The sequence below is a fragment of the Colius striatus genome, chromosome 2 (assembly GCF_028858725.1).
Source record: "Colius striatus isolate bColStr4 chromosome 2, bColStr4.1.hap1, whole genome shotgun sequence".
Taxonomy (NCBI): domain Eukaryota; kingdom Metazoa; phylum Chordata; class Aves; order Coliiformes; family Coliidae; genus Colius; species Colius striatus.
Window position 1 is genome coordinate 10,198,279 of NC_084760.1, and position 27,985 is coordinate 10,226,263.

Sequence of the window (27,985 nt, forward strand, 5' to 3'; positions counted from 1 at the left end):
TTTATTCAAAACACTGAAGATCAGTTTAATATGGCAATAAACAACATGGAAACACGTTGATGTCAAAACTCCAAAGGGGGACCCCTGAAAGAACAATCATTGTTTGCACTGGTCTGTGTGCAATCACTCCTCCATGAAGTGTCAGCAATGACTACACGTAGCATTTAATCCTACATTGGATTTTATAGTCTTTAGCCTGTCTCTTACAACTGTGTATTTTTGAAGAGCCTCCCCCTACAAGAGTCAGGTTTTTGAGTTCTCACAAGGGCAAGAAAGCCAGGCTCTGTTGTAACTAGCCCCATTGTGAGGCTCCTTTTGAGGACACGGCAGAGTCCACACGTGTATCCATGTTATCTCAGATTGTTGCAGAGGCTGGGTCATAGTCAGGAGTCCTGTGCTTTGAAAAGAGGTGTGAAATTGTGCATATTCATCTGAAACATAACCATAGATTGTGTTCTCAACTCTAGATACAGTCCCCAAACGGGTCGTGACATAGTGAAGCACATACACTCTATTTGTTCAAGTTTGATCAAAACCAGATCAAGCCTTCATACATCCTTTATTAATGGCCAACATCTTCAAAAGCAAAATGGAAAAGACTTCTTTTAATTGCATGTCCATGGATGTCATGCTTTTAATGACACTGAGTTTCATCCAGCTCTTCTCAGGCAGTGCTGTGGGTACGATAAATATCACTGGAAGCAAAGTAGAATTTAACCCTGAGTGGAGACCAAAGGTATATACACCTATAATAAATCCATTTCTAGAAGTTTGTTTACATCACTGGGATCAAGATTTGTAATCAACTCGCTATCTAAAGCAGCTAAAGGACTTTTGACAGGGTAAAAATGCAGCGTTTTGGTCAGCTGTTTTACGATGGAGCGTTAACGGTCGCTGCAACTTTGCTTCTTGAAACCTCAAAGTGAATTGCAGGTACCTGCCAATTCAAATGAAGGGAAGTCATGAATTCTGCCCCCTCTTTCTGCACAGTGTGCTCCAGTGACTCTGCCAGATTCCATTGTGCCCTTTACTGTTAACATGCAGAAACACAAACGCTCGTTCATTTAAGGTCTAAGCAAGGAGAAGGGTTCTCTTTTCCCTCGGTCAGCTTCATCTCTCTTCCTGCCGTCCTCCAAACAAAAATACAGTGAGGAAAAATCAAGTGTGCAAGAACGTTCCAGTGAAGAACAGAGAAATCAGGGTAAGACTTGCTTCAAGATGACTTCCAGAAGAAAACCTTATCCGACCTTCAACCGCTGGGTAAACAGTCTTCATCCTCTGGAGGTAACGGGAAACCACTTCAATGTCAGTTTCACCTAAGCAAACAAAAAGAAAGAGTGTTCTCTGCAGCAGCCAAGCTCTCAGCCAAAACTGAAGAACCTGGCTAAAACTGCAGGTTAGCTCAAGTCTCAAAGCAAACTGGTTCCTAGGGTTTGCCATGTTGAGTGGATACACATCAAGGCAGGGTAGGGGTGTGGAGTGTTGTTTCTTGTGCATGGATAAAACATCTGCGGTGGGCTGTAGACATTTTTTGGTAGAAACTCATATTTTACAGAAAATTCTATTTGCATTGTCTGGTGCTTGCTTTGTTTGGTTATTTTGAATCTGTTGCAGTGGCAACTTCCAGCTGGATTTAGGATTGAGGTAGTCATAGAATAGTAGAATCATAGAATGATAGGGGTTGGAAGGGACCTTTAGAGATCATCTAGTCCAACCCCCCTGCAGAAGGTTTATTCAAGTCTCTGTCCTGTTTGGGGTCAAATATGGTAGACCTTGATGATCTTAACATTTATAAACATCTAAAGGGTGGGTGGCAGGAGGTTGGGACATCCCTTTTTTCTATAGTAGCTAGCAACAGGACAAGGGGTAATGGGATGAAGCTGGAACACAAAAAGTTCCACTTAAACATAAGGAAAAACTATTTCAGTGTTGATGTGAGGGAGCCCTGGCACAGCCTGCCCAGAGGGGTTGTGGAGGCTCCTTCCTTGGAAATCTTCAAGATCCACCTGGATGTGTTCCTATGCGACCTTATCTAGGTGACCCTGCTTCTGCAGGGGGGTTGGACTAGATGATGTCTAAAGGTCCCTTCCAACCCCTGCCATTCCATGATTCTATGACCTGGCAAATCTATTGCTCACAGCTTTGCAATTTAGTGGGTTTTTTTCTTAGGAAGAATGTTGAGTCTGTGCCCTGCTGCGTGCACACACAGCATGATGTGGATTTTCTGCACTTCACCCACTTCAGACAGGGCCCCATCTCACCCAAGCTCACCCAATCCCAAAGTGCACCTCTGTCTGAAAGGTAATTCTAGTTTTGCCCCTCTGCTATACTGGCAGGCTTTACCAGAGCCTTTCAAGTTGTGCTCCCTCATTATTCCTAATGATTTCTCTTTGTGTGAATACTGCACACACAGATGATTACTGAAAATCACAGCCTCCCTCACTTTACAAGCTGTAGGCTGAATTTGGCTGAAAACACCAATCCTACCCGTGAGAATCAGTTTTAAATTGTAACACCCTGCAAAACCAAAGGAAATAGTGTGGAACTAAGGTGCAAAAGGAACTCTTTTTTGGGTAAATGGATGGAAGCAGGACAGAAGAAACTGAAGTTCTGTAAAATGTAGATCCAGCACTAAATCCTTCTTTGTGTGTTTTCAGAAGTAATGAATTTGAATCTCAAGGTTTTTTGTTTCAAGTTTCCCTCTGTCCTAGAAGATGTGTGTGGCACTTGGATGAATGCTGAATTTCCAGTGGTTTGCATGCAACTTTAGATGTTGTGCCATCAGCACTGTAAACCACTCTGTCCCTCCCTGGTGCTGCCCACAGACACTGGGCATGGGGGCCCTGCTGCTTTCAGTGGGGGAGGGGGCAGAGGGGGAGGGCAATTCCTGCAGAGCAAGTTGGCATCTTCCCCCTCAGTCTCTTGTGTTGCTCACCTGAGCTGCACTGTATAGAAATACTTCTATACAGTGGAAATTTAGACCTGGGAGTTCTGGTTGATAACCATGAGCCAGCAGCAATGTGCCCTCGTGGCCAAGAAAGCCAATGGCAGCCTGGGATGCATCAAGAGGAGTGTGGCTAGCAGGTCGAGGGAAGTTCTTCTCTCCTGCTTCTCTGCCCTGGTAAAGCTTCATCTGGAGTCCTGTGTCCAGTTCTGGGCTCCTCAGCTCAAGATGGACAGGGAAGTGCTGGAGAGAGTCCAGGACAGGGCCACCAAGATGATCAGGGGACTGGAACATCTACCTGATGAGGAAAGGCTGCGGGAACTGGGGCTGTTTAGTCTGGAGAAGAGGAGACTGAGGGGGGACCTCATTTAAATACTTGTACTAAAGGTGGATGTCAAGAGGATGGGGCAACACTTTAGGACACAAAAAGCTCCACTTAAATGTAAGGAAAAGCTTCTTTCCTGTTGAGGTCAGAGAGCCCTGGCACAGGCTGCCCAGGGAGGGTGTGGAGGCTCCTTCTCTGGAAGTTTTGAGAACCCACCTGGACATGTTCCTGTGTGACCTGATCTAGGTGGACTGGCTTTGGACTAGATGATCTCTAAAGGTCCCTTCCGACCCCCACCATAGTATGATTCTATGAAATTTAAGGTCTAAAGAAAACAGCACCTTTCTTTTTGGTGTGCTTTATAATGAGTAGAAGTGCAGAGCAGTAGATGTCGTGTGTATGCTGTGTGCTTTGCTTTCTTCCTGGTTTATCATGATCCCCAGCACTGCTTTCTAAGCAGTACTGAATTGATGAGTCTGAATCTCTCTGTAAAATTCTTGTGATTTAACTAAACAAAAAGTTACACTTGTGGGCTACAGGCAAAGCTAGCAATGCAGAGCAGCTTAGAAGCAAATGTAATCAATCCAGTAAAAGCAAAAAGTCTGAGTCTTGTACTATAGAAAGATAATCCAGCTTTTGGAGACTGTTTGTCTGATACCCTGCTGGTGTCCTTACCTTTACTATATCCCAGATTTTTGTCCTTGATCATGAGATACCCGTCTCCTCCAAATAACATGTAGGACGGAAGCGTCACGTTGTATATCTCATTCATCTGGAGTGGGACATAGGCTGGGACTCTGCAGGCTGTGCAAAGCCCTTCCAAGCTGACAACTCTGCTTCCTGGGGCTCTGGAGAGATCGTAGACCACGTGGATTCCTACAAAAACAGGTGTTTGGATGCTGCTTTACGGAGTGCCTGTGGAACACACAGGGCTACAGGCAGCAGCCTCCATCACCCTACATTAGCTCCCGTGACTGAGAGGTTGTGTCAGTGTGAATGATACCAGCTGATGTTTTGCTTTCTTTTCACACTGCTCAACTTCTATGCAGGCAAATTCCTGAGATGACAGAACTGCTGAAGCACTGTCCCACCTCTGGTACTTATCTATCTCTCTGTCACTACTCCACAGAAGGAGATTACTAGTCGTGAGATTAGAATACCGCAAGACAAAAATACCTCATTTCTCTAGTCACATGCTTTCTCATTCCCCTGGCTTGTTGGCTGAAATATCTTCTTTTCAAGCCAGCCAGCCACCCTAATTTAGCAGCTATTATGGATAATAGGTACTGTCCTGAAGAAACAAAGCCAGAGCAAGGCCAAAAGCTGCGGTTTCCACTCGCTGTAGGAGAAACAACATCTCTAGTTGTGAGCCTTCCTCTGTCAGAGCCTGGGCAGAATTAGGCCCCCAGAACAGCATTGCCAAGAATCTGCTGATCTGGAGGCTGCTAAAGCTCATCCAAAGCTCAGAGGCTCTTCCAGCCCTGGCGCTCTTCCTGCTCTGGATCTTCTGTCCTGAACTTTTTCCAGGGCTACTGGTTATCTTCTTTTTTTTCTGTGAGAAGGCAGTGAGCAGAGGGGCTGCTGCTGCTTTTTACCTTAGTGGTACCTAAGAACATGGTGACCTACTGGTTAAAGTGCAAGCCATGAGTTGTGTCCTTGGGATATGGGGTTGTTGTGACCTGATGTAGGTGACCCTGCTTCTGCAGGGGAGTTGGACTAGATGATCTCTAAAGGTCCCTTCCAACCCTACCATTCTGTGATTCTTAGGTGGCATGGAGGGGTAATGCCCCTATTGCCAGGTTATGTAGGGTAAGAGGTAGGGAGTGGGGGCAAATCCACCACCAGCCCCTGCCCTTGAAGTTTAGCTTTTCTGCTAAATAAACCACAAAATCTGCCCAGCATCACAGAGAGACCAGGAATAAACTCAACTGTAGCCTAGTGCACATCTGGATAAATACATGGGGAACTGCAGTTCCAGAAATGTTTGTCTTTAATTTTAAACTGTTTATCCCTAAAATACTTAGACATTCCCTGGAACAATTCCATAGCCCATTTGGACTAACCCTAAATCTGTCAGCAATCATTAGACAACAGCTCAAAGTGATTTTGATGAACTCAGATTTGGCAGTGGGTTTCAGGTAGGCTGCCAGTGAAGAACTGAAACCAGGGTTGCTCGTAGCTATGCCTGTGTTACAGCTATACTCAAGTATAACTTCCTGTAGTTAATTCAAGTGTCAAACTGCTGTCATTGTGGGTGACTGAAGCACCTGGGACTCCTGTCTGTGTATCCTGCAGGGAATGGTGATGCTCTGTGTGCTGCAACAGCTCATCTGGACACAGGCAGGATCAACAGTGTCAGTGAGCCCCAGCCAGGATTTCAGTGTGGCCAACTGAATCCCCATCCTTAAAGAGGCTTCCAGGTGTATCATGAAGGAGGTCAACAGAAGGGATGGCTGTCTGGGAAACTGAGAAGAAGGAAGAAAACGTACCTCCAACCTGCAGCAGCTCCCCGCTTGCTGCCCCGTATCTGTGCACGCTGTGCTCAAAAGCTTCTTTCAGAGTGGAGCCTTTTAGCTTTACCAAATCAAATCGACCTCCAAAGGGCAAAACAGACAGCAAATCTTCTAGAGTAATGCTACCTGGGGGGAAGGAGACTTTGTTTATACTTCTTTTCTTTTTCTTTTTTAAGGTAATCATGTAACAGTTTGTTTTTTGACAATGAACATGGCAAATTCAATTTAAGAAAGTGAGGAACAGTAGAGGTGTGAATCACATCTATTTTCCCAGTCCAAGAACCTGCATCTTTATCATCCAGCAAGTCTCAAGACCAATAAACCTAAGCTGGGTGTAACTGCATGTATTGTTATTCGAGTAACTCTACTGAAAGAGATTACAAACTCGAGAAGAGACACAGCTTTTCCCACTGAGTCAGGCAATGTCTCCAGTTGCTTAAGATTTACTCTTGTAGTCCACCAGAAAGAGGCAGCAAAACTGAAAAAGGTGTTTGTTCTCCTGTTTCATTTATGTAGTATCAGGAAAATAAAAGGAAAATGAAGTAAAACCTGTAAAACCTCAGCCTTCAGCAAGCCTCAGAATGTATTGATTCTACAGCAGACCCAGCGACCACGCTGGATGAGCCTCTGCAGTCAGAGGTGAAGACTATCCACTGTCTTTGTTCCAAGGCAGTGAGGGGAGAGGGAAATGATAAAAAGCACTGTGTACAAACAGTGCTGGAAACTTCTGCTCCTGTCAGCCTGAGTGCAGGTGTGCTCTAGTGATGGGTAACTGCTCTCAAAAGTTGGAAATTGCTTCCAATCACTGTGCAGATCCCCTCGGGCCAAGCCCATAGCTAAGACTGTGTGCAGGCTTGCACGAGAACTCGATCCTTCCTTCTCATCAAAGCTGTCACTCAGCTTGTGCTTTCACATACCATTAGTGCTGTGTTCATCAATGGGTGACCGTATCCCACCTCCGTTCAGGATGCACATCGAAACGTGGTTCCAGGACTTTTTATCCGGACGTCCAATGCTCTCATAAAGCTGCCAAAGGAAAAGGTTGAAACCCTTTCATTTCAAGCTATTTTAACAAGGTAAATATTTGCCTTTTTGTTTCTGTAACAAACTCTTGGACCCTCTCAAAGTCCATGTATGACATGAGTGGGTCAGGAAGGATGTTTTTTTTATTCCAATGACTCTGATAAATGATTTGAGCATACGTGGAGAACTGGGAAATGAAGAGGATCTTAAATAGAGCTGTACATTAAAAACATGGAGGAGAACGTATAAATTAATTATCTCATGTTGTATGTTTTAGGGAATCAAGATTTTTCATCTTCTCTTGAGACTGGTTTTTAATATTTGGAATCATCTTGGCAAATTAGAAAGATGTAGAAGAGTGGAGGAACAGGAAACATAGTAGATCAGACCCAAAAGTCTACTCGGCACAGTGTCACATCTCCAACAGTGGCAAAATTCAAGGAGAAGGTATTTGTGAAGGTATTTGTTTGTGGCATCTTATATAGTAAAGAAAAATTAGTAAATGAAAACTGAATAAACTCACTTGCATAAGGATGATAAATCTACAGTGTTAATCCTCAGAAATAACAGACTAGATCAGGAAAAGGCCAAGAAAAGAAACAAGGGTAACAGTGACCTACTCTAGATGGTCCTGCTCTGGCAGGGGGTTGCACTACATGGTCTTTCAAGGTCCCTTCCAACTCTTTTGATTCTGTGATTCTATGAGTGGTGTCTGTACAGGAATGACTTCAGTCTCAGAAGGAGAGAAATACAGGAAGTCCATGACAGACTTTCTGGCTAAACATTTTGTCTTGGGAGGTGAAATTCTACTTCAGTTAAATCAATGTCTCTAGACAAGCCATCTGCAGTCATCAGTACATGACATGGATGACCTACACTCCGTGTTCTTTGCCTTATCAGTTCTACACTTGCTTGCCTGTCCTTCTGCCATGACATGACAGAAGTCCATAATCAAGAAGTGAACGTGGAGCCTGGGTAGGCATCAGTGTGCTATTTCAATAATGATTAAAAACTAAGAAGACTGAGAGAGAAGTAAGAAGGATGGTCAAAGACCCAGAAAAGCTTCTGAATACAGAATGATGATATAGGCTCATTCACTGTCCCGATGAAGAGACAATGGAAGAGAAATACTTGAGAAGCCTACAAAAATCATGAGTGGTGTGAAAAGGGTGGACAAGGACCAAGAGTTCCAGTTCAAGGACTACTCCTTGGCCTCCAGCAGACATCCAGCCAGTGGCAACAGACTGCACACAGGCAACAGACCACGGTCTGTGCAGGATGTGCTGGTCAGTGGTCGAACGTCCTGCCACCAGTTGTTAAGGCTGAAGGCAGTCGCAGGGAGATGTGGCAAGTTCAGGAAAGAGTAAGTAAATAACCAGGACTCCACTTCTGGCTTGGGAGGTCCCCAGGCTGCAAGTTAGTGGGGGATGGGGACAGATTTGAGTACAGCATCTCCCCAGGCTTGCCTGGGAGTACACTCTTCCCTCACCGTCCTCTATTGGACACAGGATGTTGGAAAAGTTGGGCCTGTCTTCTTTTCCAGTTTGCCCATTTTGCTGCTGGACCTCTATGCTAAGTGTCTGCAGCCTCTGACTTGCAGGTGTGTAAATGCTTTGTGGCTCCAGCTCAGTGGTCAAAGTTATTCCCTATGGTGAGATCTGAGATATTCCAAAGTCCGTAGCTCATCATCAATGAATGGACTGCAGCTCTCCAGCCCAGAGCAGAGGCAGTTGCCTCTGCTGCCTCTGGCAGTTGGAGAAGCCTCACTGAGCCAAATGGACCTCTGTTTTGACCCAGTACAACCTTTCAATCAACCTGTCTTCTACATTTATCAAAGTCCGTGAAACAGGCAGATTCCTTTTTACCTTCATACCCCCGAGTGCATGGCAGAGGACAGGCAAGCAAGTGTAGAACTGGTAAGGCAAAGAACATGGAGTGTAGGTCATCCATGTCATGTACTGATGACTGCACATGTCTTGTCTAGAGACACTGATTTATTATACTGAAGTAGAATTTCACCTCCCAAGACAAAATGTTTAGCCAGAAAGTCTACAGCTTTCTGAGATATTACAGAGTTACTTTCTTTAAACTCGGAAAGTGCCAAAGCACTTAATCACATTTTTCAAGTAAAAAATACAAAAGAGGCTGGCAGGAAGAAAACCCAAAGCCCTGCAGTTCTTGTGGAACTGTGTGCAGGGCTCCAACATCCTCATCTCATTTGGAAATTAGCCCACGAACTGAGAATTATTTTAACATGACAATAAAAGCAAACACATGGGCTGCATAAATAGCTTTAGGGATGTATCCAAATGAAAACTCATGATTATTAATTGTCTCCTGCCTTTGTAGCAGTGCTGCAGGACATTTATGGTAATGCTCATTTGTTGGAGACAGCAGATATTTTTTCCCTGGGGCATCCAAAGTAAAGGATTCTGCTGCAGGACAGTGAAACAATTGAACCCAATTAGTATAAAAACTGGAAGTGGCCTCTCATAAAGAGACCTCTTGGTGTTTCCATGACTATTAAGGCCCAGTGATACCTGTCAGGATGGCACAAGGGCCATTGGCTCCCTCTGGGATAGGGAGATGGGGGCTTTTACTACTGTGCCCGGCTCTGTCTATGGCCTTTCCCTCTCCTTTGCTTCAACTGGAACCTTTTGGGCTCTCCATGGTGACAGTTTGTAACAGTAACTTGGCAGAAATGATACCCAGATGTTTTTGTATTTTTCCTGGGTTAGCACATTAAAAAAGTGCCAGCAGAGCCCAGTGAGTAATGACAGGGCAGAAGGCAAGTGCTGTGAGCAGTGGGCCAGTCAGTGCCAGGGCAACAGAGGGGCAGGGGAGCCTCATTTTGTTTGGAAAAGACCTTGAAGGTCAAGCCCACCACTAGACTCCTCTGCCATGTCTCTTTAAACCTCTGCTCAGAGCCAGCTGTGAACAAGCCATTCTCTATATGAGGACCTACACAAAGAATAAACCTCTCTTTACTCATCTCAGCCATGCTTCTGCCAGATCTTTCCAGGCAGAAACATCTTTGCTACGTGTTATGGTGTTGGAAAGTGGCACAGAACCCGTGCACTGATAGTTTGGAGCCTGGGAGTGTTTCACTCAAAGGTTCTGGAGTAAGACTTAGATGTGATTGTCACTTGTGGTGGCAACGACTTACCACAGCGTCACACAGCAAATTCCCCATGTTGCACTCCTGGAAACGACACGCTTGGCTTGTCCCGTTCAGGTAAACACTCGTTCTTCCAATCTCTTTAGAATAATTCCCCAGGTGTTCTCTCCATTTTTCCACTTCCACTTTAACTTGCTCATCTATAAAGCAGGGAAGCGGTGTAAAATAAGCACTGCGTGATTCTTGTGTTAGTGACGCTTCAGTGAGGGATAAAAACCTGCTCTTCTTGGTTCTAAAAATATAACATTTTCCCTAAAGGCTCTTCAAGCAACATGACACCTACACTCACTTCAAACAAAGCCTGGAGAGGGAGCAGGTAGGACTAGCCAATCCAGTGAACAAGCTATTCCTGTGCCACTGCAAGGTTATCTCCTCTAGAACACAAATATTTTTGCCCAGTCCCATTCTAACCTCTGACCTATGGGGCTTCTAGCACCTACCTTGACAGGTGGGAGAATTTTAATATACAAGGGAGCTTGGTCTTTATTTGACATCATACCATATCTTTTTGTTTTGTTTTCTATTTATAGCTTCCTTCCCTTTCACTAATGCTAAGAGGAATGCTAGCTCAAATATCAATGTCAAGGAATAAACCCTTTGCAGAAATTAATTCTCTGTGCACATCTCTCTGCCAGGTACAAATCTAATTCTTTCAGAAAACAAAACCCCAAACAGACACAAAGATGCTTGTAAATACAGACAGGTGATGTCAAAAGTATTTTATATCAGCTATTAGTTTTAAGTAGCCTGCCACAAAACTGGCAGCATTGATAAAATGAGAGCAGCTAGGTGTCTGAAGTTTTGCTTTTACTGTTGTCAGAGAGAGGATGTAAAGTCTCTTCACATCATCTCACTACATTAATAGATCACTGAGAATAACACAGTAAATAAGAATATGTAAAGGGTGTGTGTCAGGAGGATGGAGCCAGGCTGTTCTCAGTGATGGCCAATGATAGGACAAGGGGCAATGGGTATAAACTGGAACACAAGAGGTTCCAAAGAAACAGAAGGAAAAACTTCTTCCCTGTTGAGGTGAGGGAGCACTGGAAGGGGCTGCCCAGATGGGTTGTGGAGTCTCCTTCTCTGGAGACATTCCAGCCCACCTGGATGAGTTCCTGTGTGACCTACTCTACACTAGATGATCTTTTGGGGTCCCTCCAACCCTTAAGATTCTGTCTGTGATTCGTGACCTATGAACAAACAGTTTTTAAAACGTTTCTTTTTAAAATACTCTGTTAGAAAATAAAGTCTGAGAAAAGCTCAGAGCTTCACACAGCAAACTCTGGACAAGAAACAAAGACTAGAGGACCAGCCCCAGGTAATTATAGAGCCAACTAAAAGCAGGTAACAGAGCCCAGACAGTTATGAACTGAAAGCAACAGACAGACTTTCCTCCTTTCAGTTCTTTAAATGCTTTGGAACTGAAACATTGAACACACTCAGAATTGAAAACAAGAAGTCATGAGTCTATTGGATATTTGCATATTGCCAGAGTATTCCATTTTTTTTCCTGGAACGTTTCAATTCTCCTATATTGCCCTCAACTCATGTTCTGAAGAAGCCAGCCTCTGGCAAAATAGTGTAAATTAGTCCTCATCATCTTTTAAATCAATTACTGGGCTGGTTATACTAGGCTCTGCTAAATAAGGTCGTAATCACCTGAGTTCCTACAAAAGGACTTTCAATTACTTGAAAGATACAAAACCATACACTGAATTTGTACATTATCCAAAGGCAACCATTCAGAAAGAGAAACAGAGGCAAACGGGTACAACTGTAACAGCCTGAAACAGAAAGGCAAGCTCAAGAGGAAAGCCGAGTTATTCTTTGACACATAACACTTTAGATGTAGAGTACCAAAGGCAAAGTCAGATGTCTAGTCCACATACCTTCAGGAACACTGCTGTCCAACAGAATAGGGTTTCCAACTGCTTCAATTACGTTTCCATTCTTGTCGAATGTAACGTTTAAGTAACCAAGGTATTTTCCGTAAGCATAAGCTTGTACAACTGGCACCTTCCTCCCATCATCCGAGTCAACCATGAAGGGGTAGGGGCCAGCTGGCAGTTCAGTAGAGGGAGGAGTGCCTGCATGAAACAAACATGTAAAGTGGGCCTTCAGCTCATGTCATAGAATGGTAGGGTTGGAAAGGAGCTTTAGAGATCATCTGGTTCAACCCCCCTGCAGAAGCAGGTTCACCTAGATCAGGTCGCACCTTCAAGGAAATACTAGAGTGACATTTCAGATGTTTCTCGGCCTCAAACCCAAATAGGATATTAGGCAGAAAGAACAATGAGTGCATTGGATGACAAGCACACATTTATGTCATGTTATTTCATGAGAGACAATGTTGTTTTCAGGACACGAGCTCTAATAACTGCCACAGTGTTTTTTAAGTTGTGACAGCACACTCCTCCATGACATCATGTCACAACAGCAACAAAGGAACTTTTCATACCAATTATTGCAATCTAAACCTCTCAGGAATTAACACATCCCAGCCTCTAGCTGAATAGTTTATTGTTAAGCCTTCTCACTGCATTGTTCTGCACTAGACAGAAAACTATGTATGTTAATAAAACATACATAGGACTTCTTGATATGGAGTCGGCAAAATGATTTTTACTGCTAATATGAAGGCAGAATACATACAAGCAGTTCTGGGACTTTGGCATGCACCCAACTCATTTATTTTCTTTACTACACCAAACTTAGCCCTCAGGACTTCATACAGGCTGCAAACCCTCTGCAAAAGCAAATCTCACGGGCGTAAGAGTGATGTGGTTGTGGATTTCAAACGCTTATCACCCTGCACGTTGAAGGGTGCTTAGATGTCACACTTTGAAAACAGAGAAGACTAAAAGTGAGGCATTTACAGAGAAAAGAGATCTCAGCTCGATTGGCATAGATTTAGAAACCATGCTGGGGAGGAAGGTGCCAAAGAATACTACACAGCATGACTCTTGTCTCAAGGGTGCCAGCCTTCTCTGTGTCTCCTTGACAGTATCATCTGAGTAGGATCACTCCCTGCTGTTACTCTCATCAGTGCTTCCACCTCAGTGCCAGCAAAGAACAAGGCCATGCAGATGACAGGCCCTACGCTGCACGGCCCACAAGGCCCACAGGTCCCTCCCATCCCAAAGCCAGATCTGGGCTAGGGGCAAGCAGGCACAGTCGACGTGGATCTAGAGGAAAACTGGCTCTTCCTTTCCACTGCTGACAGAACAACTGCTTTCCTTCCATTTACAGTTGTTTATGTAACGTGAAATCCCGGGATAAGCAGCATGACAAATGTTTCCCCCTTAGAACTCCAATCTGATTCATCTTTGTCTTTAATCCTTCCTCTTCTCCAGGGAGAATGGCTTTAAACTACCAGCTGAACCACATTTATCAGAGGACTAGTTGTTCTACTTTTAGCCTGGCTGACAGAGGATTGGTTTCTTGGTGGTGCCTCCTCACTATTTGATATTTATTTTGGGAAGACTTTAAAAAATCCTGTAGCTAATGAGAATCTTGCAGGATTTATGCATGTAAAAGGGGCTCTGGGTTTTTTGGAACTAAAAGAGGAATTTATTTTGATTCCTTGCCCTTGAGTAATCCTTAAATGAAAAGAGCATTACCAAGAGAAAGTTATGCTTTCTAGTCATCATTTTAGTTTACAACAGCTGCACATGGCTAAGTGCTTGTCCAGAGCCTTATTCACGTCTCACTTTCTCAAGAGGTACTTTCTGATACTGATCCATTCTAGCAGAACTCATTATCACCATGACGTTATTCTGTAAGATAGATATGTTCCTTCTGAAATGAAAAGACTTTTTTAGTGCATCTTATTCCCAAAGAAAACAGCACTAGAATTCACGCAAATCATAGAATGGTAGGGGTTGGAAGGGACCTTTAGAGATCATCTAGTCCAATCTCCCTGCAGAAGCAGGTCAACTTGTTTCAGTCAAAGTGGGAGATGCTGGATCACTACAAATCAACAAATTCATACTGGCTAAGTGAAGAGCCTGTAACACTTCCCCATTTTCACCTTGTTTTAGCCAACCTTCTATGTTCTCATAACATCCTTTCTGACAAAAACCTGAAATTAAAGTGCTTTAACCTAAAACTACCATTGCTGTTTGAATCAGTTCTACAAACCTGAAGCACACCTGACAAGTCATGACAACATTTGCCACATAAACTATGGATAACCTGGAGATTGGCAAGTGGTTTTGAGCCAGGTAAGTTACATTAGTCCATGATTAGAGATATTAAGTTATCTCTATGGAGGTATCTGCATGGGCAGTATGTCTTTCAACTCTCATGCCAGGCAGAGATTCAGCTGACCAGCTGGTACATTTCCATTTAGACTGAGCTGAAACATTCTCCCAAATTCTGATGACAGTTAATGATTGATTACATCTCATGATTTAAACACGAGCTTACAATGTACACATAGATACACACACACAGACCCTTAAAATTAAGTGCTACACTCTGCAGAAAAATGACCTCCACGGATGTGGCTGTTTCATTGTGAATGTTGTGTGATGGCTTTAACTCAGAAGTGAATGGTTCACAACTGCACCCATGGTGCTCCTGGATGTCTATGCTCTACAGGCTTATCTGCTCTCCCCTTGCCATTCTCCCATGGAGAAACAGTGTTTCTCACTGTTGGAGAAAAGATGGATGGTCCTGTCACCTGTTCCAGTTTGGCCACTTCTCTGCTGCACCCCTATGCTAAGTATTTGTAGCCTCTGACTTGCAGGTGTGTAAATGCTTTGGGTCACAAGTTGTTCCTTGAGGCCATCTTCAAGAGGTATTCTGAACTGTGTGACTGTAGCGTGCAATTGTTTAACAAGCAGGATAGCAAAAGGTTAAAGCTTGGATGAGACAGAAAAGGCAAAGAGAGAGGAGATGAGTAGGAAGAGGAGAGGATGAAATGGCAGGGCAAAAGCTTTAAGAGGTTAAGTTCCCAGGGTACATGGTACTGCTCCTGTGACTAGGAAATTTTACTCGAAATTAGAGTTCCTGTTATACTCTCAACCAGTGAATGCAGGTTCTGCCAAATTTAAGGAGCTACCTTTGATGGTTTCTTGAAAAGACACAGCCATTATTTTACTTGTGTCCTTACACACTGGCACAGGGAAGGCAGCAGCGCTCGAGAAACTTGTTGGCGTGTTCTACCTAAAGTAGCATTGATGCGGGAGAAATCAACAATGTTTATCTCTAGAATGATGTCTGTCTCTAGAGAAAGGAAGAATAAAGTGTGAGATTAAATGAAGGTCTTAAAAAGAGAGAGGAAACTTGGGAAAAGCTTTTTCATTGCAGGGCTAATGAAGACCTATAAATACAGAAGCAGCATCTTAGTAAGAAGTAAAATACCTGTATAGAGAAACGTGTTTGTATGTCCTCCAATTACAACATCCACTCCTTTCACCTTCTGGGCAATGTTTTTGTCCACAGTAAAACCAGAATGTCCTAGTGCAATTATTTTGTTCACTCCCATAGCAGTAAGTTTGTCCACTTGTACTTGCAATGCTTCAATTTCATCTTCAAAGATTACATCATTCCCTAAAAAAAAAGAACAAGCATTATTTTTTTTACCAAGTTTTACTAGTTTAAAAACCCAAACAACTAGTTGATATTGGATATTCTCCTCCCCCTCTTCTCTGCCCTGGTGAGGCCTCATCTAGAGTCTTGTGTCCAGTTCTGGGCTCCTCAGCTCAAGAGGGACAGGGAACTGCTGGAGAGAGTCCAGCACGGGGCCACCAAGATGATCAGGGGACTGGAACATCTTCCTTATGAGGAAAGGCTGCAAGATCTGGGACTGTTCATCCTGGAGGAGACTGAGGGTGGACCTCATTAATACTAATAAGTATTTTAAAAGTGTTCAGTGATAGCACTAGGGGTAATGGACCTCCCCAGATTTCCTCCCCCAATGAGTTCTTCTGTCTTCTCCCAAGTTAATTTCTCCCTTTTGACTCCACATTCATCTCATTCCTCCTCCTCTTGGCTTTAAACAGCAGCTTCTTCAAAGTCCTGCACTAAACTCTTTTTTCTTACACAAATCATCTCACCTAACATGAACCACTCTCAGTCATACCAATACAGCACAGCACACAGTTGAGCTACCATCCTGAAGCAAGAACATAAAAACAGAAAGTCTGGGAAGGAGAAACCTTTTCCAGACCACAGCGTTGAGAAACTCACAATCTGTGTCCTCTGAAATCATTCTAACGTGACCAACAGTTAAAACAGCACTAGACAAACATGTGCTTTTCTCCCAGGCACGGCATTTTGGGTTGCACAAAAGGACTCCCTATGTAAGAAGCTAATTTATTTGACGTAGGGTTTAAGAACAGTCAACAAACTGTAATCTGAAACTTTCTGGTGAAGACAACAGAGCAACATTTCTACCAATTCCCCCTCTACCTAATTCCCCTCCTCCCTGCAGAGTGTTTTGATCAAACCATTTTGAAACATGCCTTTAAACTTTAAATGTACATTATTTCACAACAAAGGGAGGAGTGAAACGAATTCACAGTCCAGTGCAAAATGTCTCAGGAAATGAAGAGGAAGCTGCTACAATGGAAGAGATAAAAGAGGGTTACATAAAATGGTTTACCACCACACCCACTGAATAGTTTTGTTACTGCCAGAGGGAATCTCTGTACTGCACATTGCAGTGTGAATTGTGCACCACATTTTCGTCTTGTGGACCTCTTCTTAGAATCAAAGACTCAGAAGTTAACTGAGGTTGGAAAAGAACTCCAGGGGCCATCTAATCCAAAACCCACTCAAAACAGGAAGTCAAAGCCAGATGAGGATGCTCAGAGTCCTGTCTGAGCAAGCTGAAATTCTACAATCTCTCTGGGCAACCTGTTTCGTGGCTTAACTGCTCTTACCATGACAAATTTTTTCCTTACATCCCACCATAATTTCCTGTGGAACTACTTGAGCCCATTGTTTCTTGTCCTTGCGCATTGGCCCTCTGGGAAGAGTCTCTTTCTGTCTTCTCCATAAAACCGCCTTAAGACAGTAGAAGGTTGCCCTTAGTTCCCCCTTAGCCTTCCTTCTCCAGGATGAAGGAATGCACTAGCTCCAGCCCGTCTTTGTACATCCCTGAGCATGATAGAAGCTGGGCCTGATGCAGAGCTACTGGCAAAAGGAGAAGTCTGAGAAACACTCCTCAAGCACAGGCCCTTTGCATGTTCATCTTGCCACCTGTGGGCCTGCAACAATGGCCACAGACACCACCACGGTGTGGGAGCCAGTTCTGGGAACAGAGCTGAAGTCTCTAAGTGAGGAGGTAGATGCTGGCTATCTGTGTTAGCACACAGTTGCTCCTGCAGGCCAGCTTCTCCCTTGGCACACAGTCAAGTGGCTCATGATAACCCAGTCAGCACCAGCTCTGTTACTCCTCAGTGCCACTGAACTTAAGACATATGATCATGAATCTTCAACCCATATTAAAATAAACAAATCTACTTTGATAAGGGGGAGCGAAAACCAAGGGCAGACCCATGCCAGTAAGGCCAGCTCTCTCCTGGGACTGTTGGGGCAGAGCACGGGCAGCTCTGGGGCTGGCAGTAGCAGTGTCAACTCACCACCCAGCAACTGCCTGCTGCCCACCTCACTCTCAGAAATGGATTCCTGCTTGGGAGCTGCAGGGGCTTCCTGAACCACCTCTCAGTGACCCAGCTGGGGCATCTCACACAGCTTCGTACCCTAGTCATCTCTGCACTTGATCTACTAGAGCTGAAATGGGCCAGCAGGTTCAAAAGTTATCTAGCAGGGGCTCCTCAGTTCAAGAAGGACAGGGAGCTGCTGGAGAGAGTTCAGCGCAGGGGCACAAAGATGATGGAGTGGAGCATCTCCCTTCTGATGAAAGGCTGAGGGAGCTGGGGCTCTTCAGCTTGGAGGAGACTGAGGGGTGACCTCATTCATATTTACAAATGCATAAAGGGTGTGTGTCAGGAGGATGGAGCCAGGCTGTTCTCGGTGATGGCCAATGACAGGACAAGGGGCAACGTCTACAAGCTGGAACACAAGAGGTTCCACAGAAACACAAATCAAAACTTCTTCCCTGTTGAGGTGAGGGAGCACTGGAAGGGGCTGCTCAGATGGGTTGTGGAGTCTCCTTCTTTGGAGATATTCAAACCCACCTGGACAAATTCCTGTGTGACCTACTCCAGGTGGTCCTGCTCTGGCAGGGGGGTTGGATCTTTCAAGGTCCTTTCCAACCCTTTAGATGGTGTGATTCTGTGAGTGTAAGAGCAATTACACAGTGCCCATTTCTCTGAATAAACAGGTAAAAAGCAATACACTGCCTAGTGCTCAAATGTACATTTTTCAAAGCAACCTGAATTGAAAGAAAGTGCTTCTGTAGGAGTTACTTATTGCTCCTGTCAGTACTTCACTCCCTTTCCAAGGTGTTAAACTGATGTGACATTCTCTTCTCTTTTTTAGCTGGGGTAGAGTTTCAGATAAAACATCCAAACTGTGCCATAAATGAATGAGGAAAAAGAACTGGCTGCATGTGAAAAACGTTACGCAAGCTAGCCAGAATAAAGTGCAGTAAGTGGAACTTCAAATTCCACTTTGGAAAACTCTGCCAAGTGGATAGTTTCAGTAAACATTTCACTGCCTGTAGGATTACAGAGTAAGCGGCTTTGGGTTTCCATCTTATACAAAAAGGCAGTGGACAAAATGAGGTCTGTTATTTCACAGCACCGAATGTATACGTAGCATCTGTGAAGACAGATAAAGACATCAGTGATTTTGAGGGGTTTGCAACGACTGCAGAACTAAAGCAAGTGAGCTGATACCATCAAATAGTAGAAAAATGGTCTTGGGATTCATCAGAGTAAAGCAAATACATAGACAGCTCTGTCTTTGTGCCAAATTATGAACAACTCTTGCAGGACATGGAAAAATTGTCTGGGCATTCAGATGAGATAGCTGTATATAGCAAAACCAAAGGGTACTTCAGAAGAACTGCCAATTGGCTGTAATCTATAAGTTGTGCTAAGAGTTCTCCATCCCTATGGTTTCCAAACAGTAACAGTACCTTCAGCAGAGATTAATTGTTCCTTCACAATGGAAACACTGAGATTTAAGGACTTTAGACTCTGTTCAAGTATGCTGACAGCTGTTTTAAGCAGACTATGAAAAGCACAAGTTGTAATTTCACAATTGTGATGAAGTTACTGAGATTTAACACAGAAGAAATGACAGTCACAAAATGCCTTGAGGATGCCCTAAGAGTGTACAGCATGCCACAGCAACTGCTGCAGAGGCTGAGAAAACTGAACCACCTAGAACAAGAGTTGAGAGATAAGGAAGGTGTTGAATCTAAAATTCCCAACATATCCTGGTAATTAAAACTAAGGAAGTACACTGATAATTGTTTTGTCACCAACCCATCTCTGCCATGCCTCCATCAGTCTGAAGCACTGTTAGTCATCAGGAATACATACTCCACTGGGTTACATTAACATATTCTGAATTCACATTTTCAAAGCTTCCACATGTTGTCACAGACCCTGAAAATGCAAAGCTGAAAATGACACAAACTCTGATTGCTGTAAACATTGCTGTTAGCCCTGCTTGTTGCTCAGTTAACACTGTGGGACGTATTTCGCTTGGGGCTGCTTCAGCTCCATCTATGGAGCTAACAAACCCGCCCTTCTAGCACTGCTTTTTCTAGTTGTGATCTCTGTTAGAATGTCTCAGCGTGCTGAAGCATTCAAGATGATGTCTGGATGTTATTGGAAATGTATTTAAATGCTTCAGAGCATCGTTCCACACTATCTGGAGCGTTCTCTAGTGTATTTCTGTGCAAGAAAGTTAATTTGATGACCTCACCGCACCAACACGGGTGTTTGGAAGGAGAGCTGAGATCTATTTTATTAATCCTTAATGAAGCACAATATCACTGATGTTGTTTATTGACAATAAACTCACCATGAGCCAGCAATGTGCCCTCGTGGCCAAGAAGGCCAATGGCAGCCTGGGATGCATCAAGAAGAGTGTGGGCAGCAGGTCAAGGGAGGTTCTGCTCCCCCTCTACTCTGCCTTGGTGAGGTCTCATCTGGAGTCCTGTGTCCAGTTCTGGGCTCCCCAGCTCAAGAGGGACGGGGAAGTGCTGGAGAGAGGCCAGCACAGGGCCACCAAGATGATCAGGGGACTGGAACATCTTTCATATGAGGAAAGGCTGCAGGAACTGGGGCTGTTTAGTCTGGAGAAGACTGAGGGGAGATCTTATTAACATTTATAAATATCTAAATGGTGGGTGTCAGGAGGTTGGGACATCCCTTTTTTCTATAGTAGATAGTAACAGGACAAGGGGTAATGGGATGAAGCTGGAACACAAAAAGTTCCACTTAAACATAAGAAAAAACTATTTCAGTGTGAGGTGAGGGAGCCCTGGCACAGGCTGCCCAGGGAGGGTGTGGAGTCTCCTTCCTTGGAGGTCTTCAAGACCTGCCTGGACATGTTCCTATGTGACCTGATCTAGGGGACCCTGCTTCTGCAGGGGGGTTGGACTGGATGATCTCTAAAGGTCCCTTCCAACCCCTACCATTCTATGATTCTATGATTATCTGTTATCCATTTGTCAAACTTAGTGAGATGCCAGGTGGCATCTACTCTCATGCCCTCAAGCCCAGGTGCAAATCTATTGCCTAGACAAAATACAGAACAATTTTCTCTTTTGTTGGGAGAGGGAAGAAAGGACTCCACAAACACACCACTATGAAATAGAAATAAGACACAAAAGCCTTTTCTGACCTCAGGCATCTACTTCCTGATAGTTTAAACACACACCATAGGAACCAAACAGCACAAAAAGGAACAGCTTTATATTCCAATACCACCTCAAAGTACCGAATATTCCTTTTTCTCAAGAAAGATATGCACTAATTCTTTATCATTAAGCGACAGAAAGAGAAGTAATAACATGAAGTCATTTTTCTCTGTGGAAAATGTTTTAAACCAGAGCTTGCGGCATCTTCCCCATTCTTGCAGTAGGGAAAGTCTGATTTTGTCAGAATGGGGCTGAGCTTTGAGTAAGCAGTGACTCAGATCTCCTACAGCTGATTGAAATGTGTTTCTCATTCTAGCAGAACATTTTATTTGGCTAGGAAAAAAAAAAAGCCACCAAAAAAGCAACCCCAAACTCAACAAACCAAAACCCCTTAAACGCCGGAAAAACTAGTCAGAAATTGAGAAGGCTTTTTCCTCATCAGTTCTAATTTTACTCATGAATGAAGCAATTGTGGTAAAAACTGAATGGGTGTTCCTTCTGTAGCCTAATTTCTGGAAATATTTGAGAGGCTAAAAACATCTTGGGCAACTTCTACTTCAAAAAACACATGTTGAAGCTCTCCTTGCTTGTACTAGGGCTTGAGCATGGAGGCAGCCAAGAGCAAAATTTCAACACACGGAGAAACGTCTTGGTTTGAACACTTTTCACTGTAAACATGAGCTGTATTCATGTCTAAACACTTGTTTAAATGGATAAATACCAATTATCAAGTTTGAGAGCCAAAGAACAATAAAATCCCCAGAGCTTCCCTTTCCCCCCGCCTCCCCGTTCTCCAGCTCTCCTGCAATCTCACTTTCTTATATTCTTAGATAATGCAGTGATGCTAAACAATTCAGGTCTGTATGAAAAAGGTTTTTAATGTTACCAAGCCTTCTCCAGTTAAAAGATAAGAGAGTTACAAAGTTGAATAATACAAGTGAATACTGATAAAGCAACAAACTTCTCACTTTTCAACTAAAAATACTAATTTTTCTGCTTCAAACAAGGGGGCAAGTAGAAAAAGAGTAACAAGGGATATAAACAGATACTCAAGAAAACATACCTGGCTGTGAAAGAAAAGAAGTTTCCTTTGTAGTGTAGCCAACAATTCCTACTGCTTCCGAGTCAAAATGTACTATCGTAAAAGGTTTAACGTACTGCATCATTTCGTTCCCTAATGGGGTTTTCCCCTTCATGTTTGCACTCAGGATGGTAAAATTGGCATTTTTGAGAAGAGGATCCAATAATCCACTCACGCCTTCATCAAACTCATGGTTCCCCAAAGCCTGTGAAAAGCAAGAAGAATATATGAGACTCTACCACCAACATTCAGTCTAAATACTTCATAAATGATATATGAGGTATATTTGAGAAAACAAAGTCTGTGTTCTAGGGGAGAAAACCTTATTTTCTCTAAAACAGCACATTCCTGTTTCTTGTGAACACAGAAGTGTTGGGTTTTTTTGTTTTTTTAGGTTTACGTTTTTGCTTCTCAGACTCTCTTATACCAACACAAGATGTGAATGTTGAAATCTAAAGCCTATCTAAATAAGTAATCATCCACCAGATCAGAATCTGCTGGTTTTTCATGTTTTAACTCCAAGAAAGAGGATTAACAATAACCACAAATGAGAACATGTATTTTATGTACAGAAAATACATTGTTCAAGAAAACACTAAAGAAAAATGTTAAATGCCAATGACAACATTTGTGATCTTTAAATGAAACGTGCATTTTAAGAACTTGTGCTTGGACTGGAGCCCTGGCACAGGCTGCACAGGGAGGGTGTGGAGGGCTCCTTCCTTGGAGGTCTTCAAGACCCATCTGGAGACGTTCCTATGTGACCTGATCTAGGTGACCCTGCTTCTGCAGGGGGGTTGGACTAGATGATCTCTAAAGGTCCCTTCCAACCCCTAACACTCGGTGATTCTATGACTGATTGCATTTTAAAAAACATTTAATTCACATTTGGTAAGATTTCTCGTGTGCTTTAACATGTAACAGGAAAATATCACTTCCCAGCCATCATCAATGTCAGTGAAAGCTCTAATACTTATCAGCTAGGAACAATCACAGATTGGTAGGGTTGGAAGGGACCTCTAGATATCATTTAGTCCAACCCCCTTGCTAAAGCAGGAACACTTAGGTCGCACAGGAACGTGTCCAAGTGGGTTTTGAAGACCTCCAGAGAAGGAGACACAGTGTCAGTTGATTGGATGTCCCCAGACAATCCATGGTAGGGGTGTGTGTGCACATGCAGGTGTGTGCATAACACCGTGAAGTGCTAAGACTATCACACAAAACAAGCAGTCATGTTTATTTATTAGCAACGTAATACCAACAAGAGGAGAATGTTCAGTTGTTCTAGGTTGGTTAAGCAGACAAAAATGGACTCAGCTTTAAGGACCATGGAAGTTTCTCCCACCCGCCCCTTTTTCATGCTCAGCCTGAGTTGCCACATGCCTGTACCTGCAAGTCTGGCAAGAGCCAGCAAAACCATCACAGGCTTTTGCAGAAGCACAATATACGCAAGAACCTTGCAGCATATTTAGGTGTTAGTGAAAGAAAAGACAGATCTATAGAAATGTGGTAATAACATGATTTGATACCTGGTAACTTGATACCAGTTTTCAGGTGACAACTGGAGCAAAGCATGAAAGGAGTGCTAAAGCCAACAGGCCAACCCTTCCAGAGAAAAGTGTGCTCATAACTTCATTCTGAAGATTAATTGGATAAAGGTGTATTCATTGTGCAAAAAGACTTACAGATCTCTGCTCTACCTAGACAAACAACCCCTTTCATTCTCCAAGCAGATTATATTAACCCTGATCATCAGGACCCTTAAGCCACTACAGGTGTGGAAGCTCAGTTCTTCAATCAACTGATTGTCAGAGTCTTTCTTTTGGGAGAGACAAAGACTTGTGACTCCTCCCACACAAAGGTAGTCAATGACCCTGTGGAAAAAAGTAGGATATCGGCAGTAATTTGTATTGGCAACTAACTGCTCCTGCTGAGGCTAGTGAGAACACTACTCACACCCCAGACAAGGAGCTAAATTGTTTGCATGCTGCCCCAGCACATCTCCAAAAGAGCCCAAAACTGCCTTTAAGGAAATCCTGACTTGGGAAGACACAATGAACTCCAACTATATTCCATTTCTAACCATATTCTAAATGCCATCTAATTTGCTGTAAAAAATAACAAACAAGCAAATCAAAAAGAACATCACCTTAAGGAAACTCATTTTGTTGCTAACTGATATTCTGAAAACACATCCATGGACTGGTAGAGCATCTCAGAACGGTAACAAGCCATTTCCTTTTGGCTGATGCATATGCCTTCTGTTACTCCTAAATGAGCAATTTAAACATCCCCCCAAAAATTGCTGCAAGTGAAATAACTATTTGAATTGGATGTAATCGCCACCAGCTTGTTGTGAAAGAAACCCCAACCAATCACTTATGAAATGTTTCTCTTGGCTTTGTATCTTGCATTTGGATTATTACACATCCATTAGGACATAAGCTTTGATCAAAACTTTTTCCCGTGGTGTGGGTGGTTTTAAAACCTCTTGTTCATGAAAAATCACTGGTGGCTAATAATACTGTTTTATTTTTGATGCAGCTCCTTCTCTGGGGAGGAGGATGTGTACCATTTTCGGGTCTTGTGCTCTACCCAGCTACCCTTACGGCCAGAGCTTCTACGACTCTGTACCTATGCAATATCCCTGCACCAAATCTGGATCCACTGGCCAACAGTTTGTGTGAATCACAAGGGGGAATAAACAGAAACCTTCAGGCACACAGCATGTGATCATATAATCCTCCTTTCCAGAAGAAACCAGGCTAGAAATATTTAAAACACAAGATACAAATTAACAGAAGAATGCAACCTAAAAGTAAACTTCTATCACTGCTCCAACTACTGCCTTTGCGGTACTTGGTTTGGATTTTGGTGTTAGTTACACCAGAAAGCAAGGCTGGCACCAGGAAAATTTGGAAGGCAATACCTAGCTAAAAGGAAGAAAATAGGCTTGAGGTGATAACAGGAATAAATGAGAAAAGGGCAAATCTAAATAAAGGAAGTTTGACCCATTTGTGGAACAAACCTCCAATGCTGCCAGGCTGCCCAAAATCCTCATAGGGCTCCTGCCCCATTCTGTAACAACTTCTATGACTCATGTTCCCTCCTTCATCCTGTTTGTTAATCCCACTGTTTTATCTCACTTGTAACCAGTTCAGGAATCCCCACCCCTTCTGTTAGGGATGTGACTTCCTAAATTTTGCTTAAAGACACACTAGCTCACTCTTCTGCAGTGTGGCTCCTCTCCTGCTACCTGTGCCCCCTTCCCCGCACCCCCGGCCACTATCCCCACACCATGGTCCCCATAGCCCACGGACAGAAGAACCGAAGAGGGTGTTGCAGCATTGCTCAACTCTCAGCAACTCTGTCTTCAGGCTCTTTGATAGAAGAGAAAGGTGCTGAAGTCTCTGTAGTTTCTCAGTCTACCCTGTCCTCTTCTATCCACTGGCAAGATTCAAGTTATAATACACAGCACCTTCACAGAGAGCAAGTACTTGACTGCTTCCATCCAATACAAGCCTCTGGCTAGACAGTAATGGTGTGGAGCCAGTTTTTCATCTTATTCGGATGAAAAAGCTCATTGGATCTCCTAATCAGTCAGCAGATGCTTCCTACATAACATGTTTCTAAAACTGAGCACTAGCTCAACACTGCTGATTTCACCCGAAAGAATTTCATCTTGTGATATGATCAGGAGCCATAGAAGCTCCCAGGCTGGCCATGAAGCAGTCAGAGCAGTCAATGGACAGCTGACAAATGACAGCCAGCAGCAAGCTTTGGGGACAAAGGTTGGGAAAACCATCTTGAGCTAATTGTGCACTGCAGAACCCCAAAGTGCTCCTCAGCTCTCAGCGATGACGAGTCCTGAATACACACACTCCTCCCCGTTACCACCAGGAGGAAAAACCCTGCTAATGTTAGCTTTATGATTATGAAACCATTCATTCAGCTGTGTGAACAGGGAGCAGCAGATCGCTCTGCCTTGTATGAAGTCTGTTTAGCTTAGGAGAATAGGGTATCCCTTTGGGTCCCGTAGCTGTTCTAAGGCAGAGAGAAGAAACGAGTGAAGGCATTTTTACCTGGGGAAGTGGGGGCCTTTCCAGAGAAAGCAAAAAAGATGATGACAGAGAATGTCACATGCACAGATTTTTCCCCCTCAAGCTATCAACTGGGGTGAAATAAACATGCAGTCATTCTCAAACATGATCTCTCTCCTCCTTTCTGTGGTTGTATGCAAACAAAGCGTGCCACGAGAATTTTTCATAAGTTAATAGGCTATTGCCCTGGGATAAAAAATGTAAGGACATGGAGTTACACTCCCCAGTCTCAAACTCCAATTCATCTACTTTCAGCACTCAGATACCAAAAGAGACAAGAGTAAAGGTGCGGGACTGGCACCAACTCAAGAGAGCTCCCTCTGAGATACACCCTTACAGACCTCGGCCATTCACACACAGCCCCTTGTATCCCGCCACGACGGCAGCTCTAGTGGGATTCAACACAGCCAGGGTGGGACAGATGAGAACCAAAAACCCTCACCTTCCGAAACAGCACTGCCAATATGCGCCATATGTCCCTTCCCAAAGCCAGCGGGGCAGGCTCTGAGCCTCGGCCAGGGTTAACCCCTCCACCGCAGGCCAGGCTTTTTGCCTGGGCTCGCTTCCATGCCTCTGCTGACCCCTCTCCAAACAGAGTCCGTCCAGCCCCCCGCCTGCCCCAAGCCTCTGCGTCTCCCAAGGGGAAGGAGCTGTCACGGCATCCCCGTGACATCGGCTGCCGGCGGGGCTTGGCAGCTCACAGCTCCATCCAGCTTGCTGCCCGTCACTTAGCGTATCGCTTCTCCTCCCGCTTGCCCCCCGACCGCCTTCGACCGCGGTTTTACCGCGGCTTACGGGCTTTCCCATGCAACGCTACGCGCTCAAGGAGGCGACAATGCAACCAACTGTAACAGGTGAGGAAAGAGAAGCAAAGACCCAGCACTCGAGGAGGCACGAAGACCCCACCACCACCGCACCGCCCGCCGCGCCCCGCTTTACCATGGCATCGTAGCGCAGGAGGTTCATGAAGTGGACTGCCTCCCGGCCCTTGAAGCGAGTGAACCACACGGTGCCCTGATACTGGTCCCCGGCGTCCAGCAGCAGGACGTTGCGGTGCGCGGCGCGCTCGGCCGCCACCCGCGCCGCCCGCCGCGCCGCGCCGCCGAAGCAGCCCGCTGCCGGCCCCGCGCAGCCCCGCGGCCCCGCGCCCTGCGCCTCCACGCGCCCGTGCACGTCGTTAGTGTGCAGCAGGGTCAGCCGCAGCTCCGCCGCCGCGCAGCGACACAGCCACAGCCACAGGCACAGCGCGCCCGCTCGCCTCGCCATGCCGGGGGGGCTCCGCGGTCGCTGCGGAGCGGCGGCGGGGAGAAGGGGGCGGCTGCGCGGGGAGGGGAGGCGGGACGGGGAGCGGCTGGGCGGGGAGCGGCCGAACCGCCGGGGATCCCGCGGCCGGGCTGCTCGTCGGGCGAGGCGGCGGCCGCAGGTGCTCCGCGGCGGCTTGGGGCGGCTGCCGGGCACCGTCTCCGGTGCGCCGAGACGCCGAGCCAGCTGCCGGCCGCGCCTCGGGGCTCTCTTAAAGCCCAGGCACTGCCCGGCGCCCGGGTACAGCCCAGTCGCCTCTGTCCCGTCTTCTCCACCGAGGTCCTTCCCCGCGGCACAGCTGCTGCCAGGCTGAGGACGGGCTGTCGGCCGGCTGCTGGAGGTCAAACGGGATGGAAATTCAAGCCAGCGGCGAAAGGACAAACTCCAATGCTTGTAGGAAGCCTTGGTGAATGTTTAGTGGCCCTGGAAGGCGTTTCCAAACCTTCACATGAAAATGTTTAAGGGTTCCATTCATCCTCTCCCCTCCTTTTTATCTCCCGTGACGCTTAAAATAAAGGAATGCTATTTCAGCCCTGAAAAGGGTTGATTTAATTATAGCTCTAGTGTTTTAATGTAAATTCACGAGTTGCTCGCGGTTTGGCATATCCACCCTAAGGTAAAAACCCGCCAATGCCTTAAATAAACAGCTCTTCAGGGCGACTGGGCGGGGGGTGATGCCTCTTTGGTCAATCACGCACACAGACAGCTCCACCTACTCCTTTAAGCT

At 44.8% G+C, this 27,985-nt stretch overlaps 1 protein-coding gene across 1 annotated transcript; it reads right to left on the reverse strand.

Moving 5' to 3' along the window:
• On the reverse strand, positions 1 to 27,863 carry NT5E (5'-nucleotidase ecto). Its single transcript, XM_061989446.1, has 9 exons — positions 26,896 to 27,863; positions 21,839 to 22,061; positions 15,351 to 15,539; positions 11,873 to 12,070; positions 9,972 to 10,123; positions 6,700 to 6,808; positions 5,759 to 5,908; positions 3,945 to 4,145; positions 1 to 1,316 (listed from the first exon to the last, which is right to left on the reverse strand). The coding sequence occupies exons 1-9, from the start codon at positions 27,220 to 27,222 to the stop codon at positions 1,159 to 1,161; spliced, it is 1,707 nt and encodes a 568-aa protein (XP_061845430.1). The 5' UTR covers positions 27,223 to 27,863; the 3' UTR covers positions 1 to 1,158.
• Positions 27,864 to 27,985: the final 122 nt, after the last annotated feature.

Coding starts and splice junctions, on each gene's coding strand:
- NT5E (XM_061989446.1), bottom strand. CDS start 27,222: ATGGCGAGGCGAGCGGGCGCGCTGTGCCTGTGGCTGTGGCTGTGTCGC. Junction 6,809..9,971: donor ATTTGCTGTGTGACGCTGTG/GTAAGTCGTTGC, acceptor TTCCTTTGGCAG/CTTTATGAGAGCATTGGACG. Junction 1,317..3,944: donor AAATCTGGGATATAGTAAAG/GTAAGGACACCA, acceptor TTGTTTGCTTAG/GTGAAACTGACATTGAAGTG.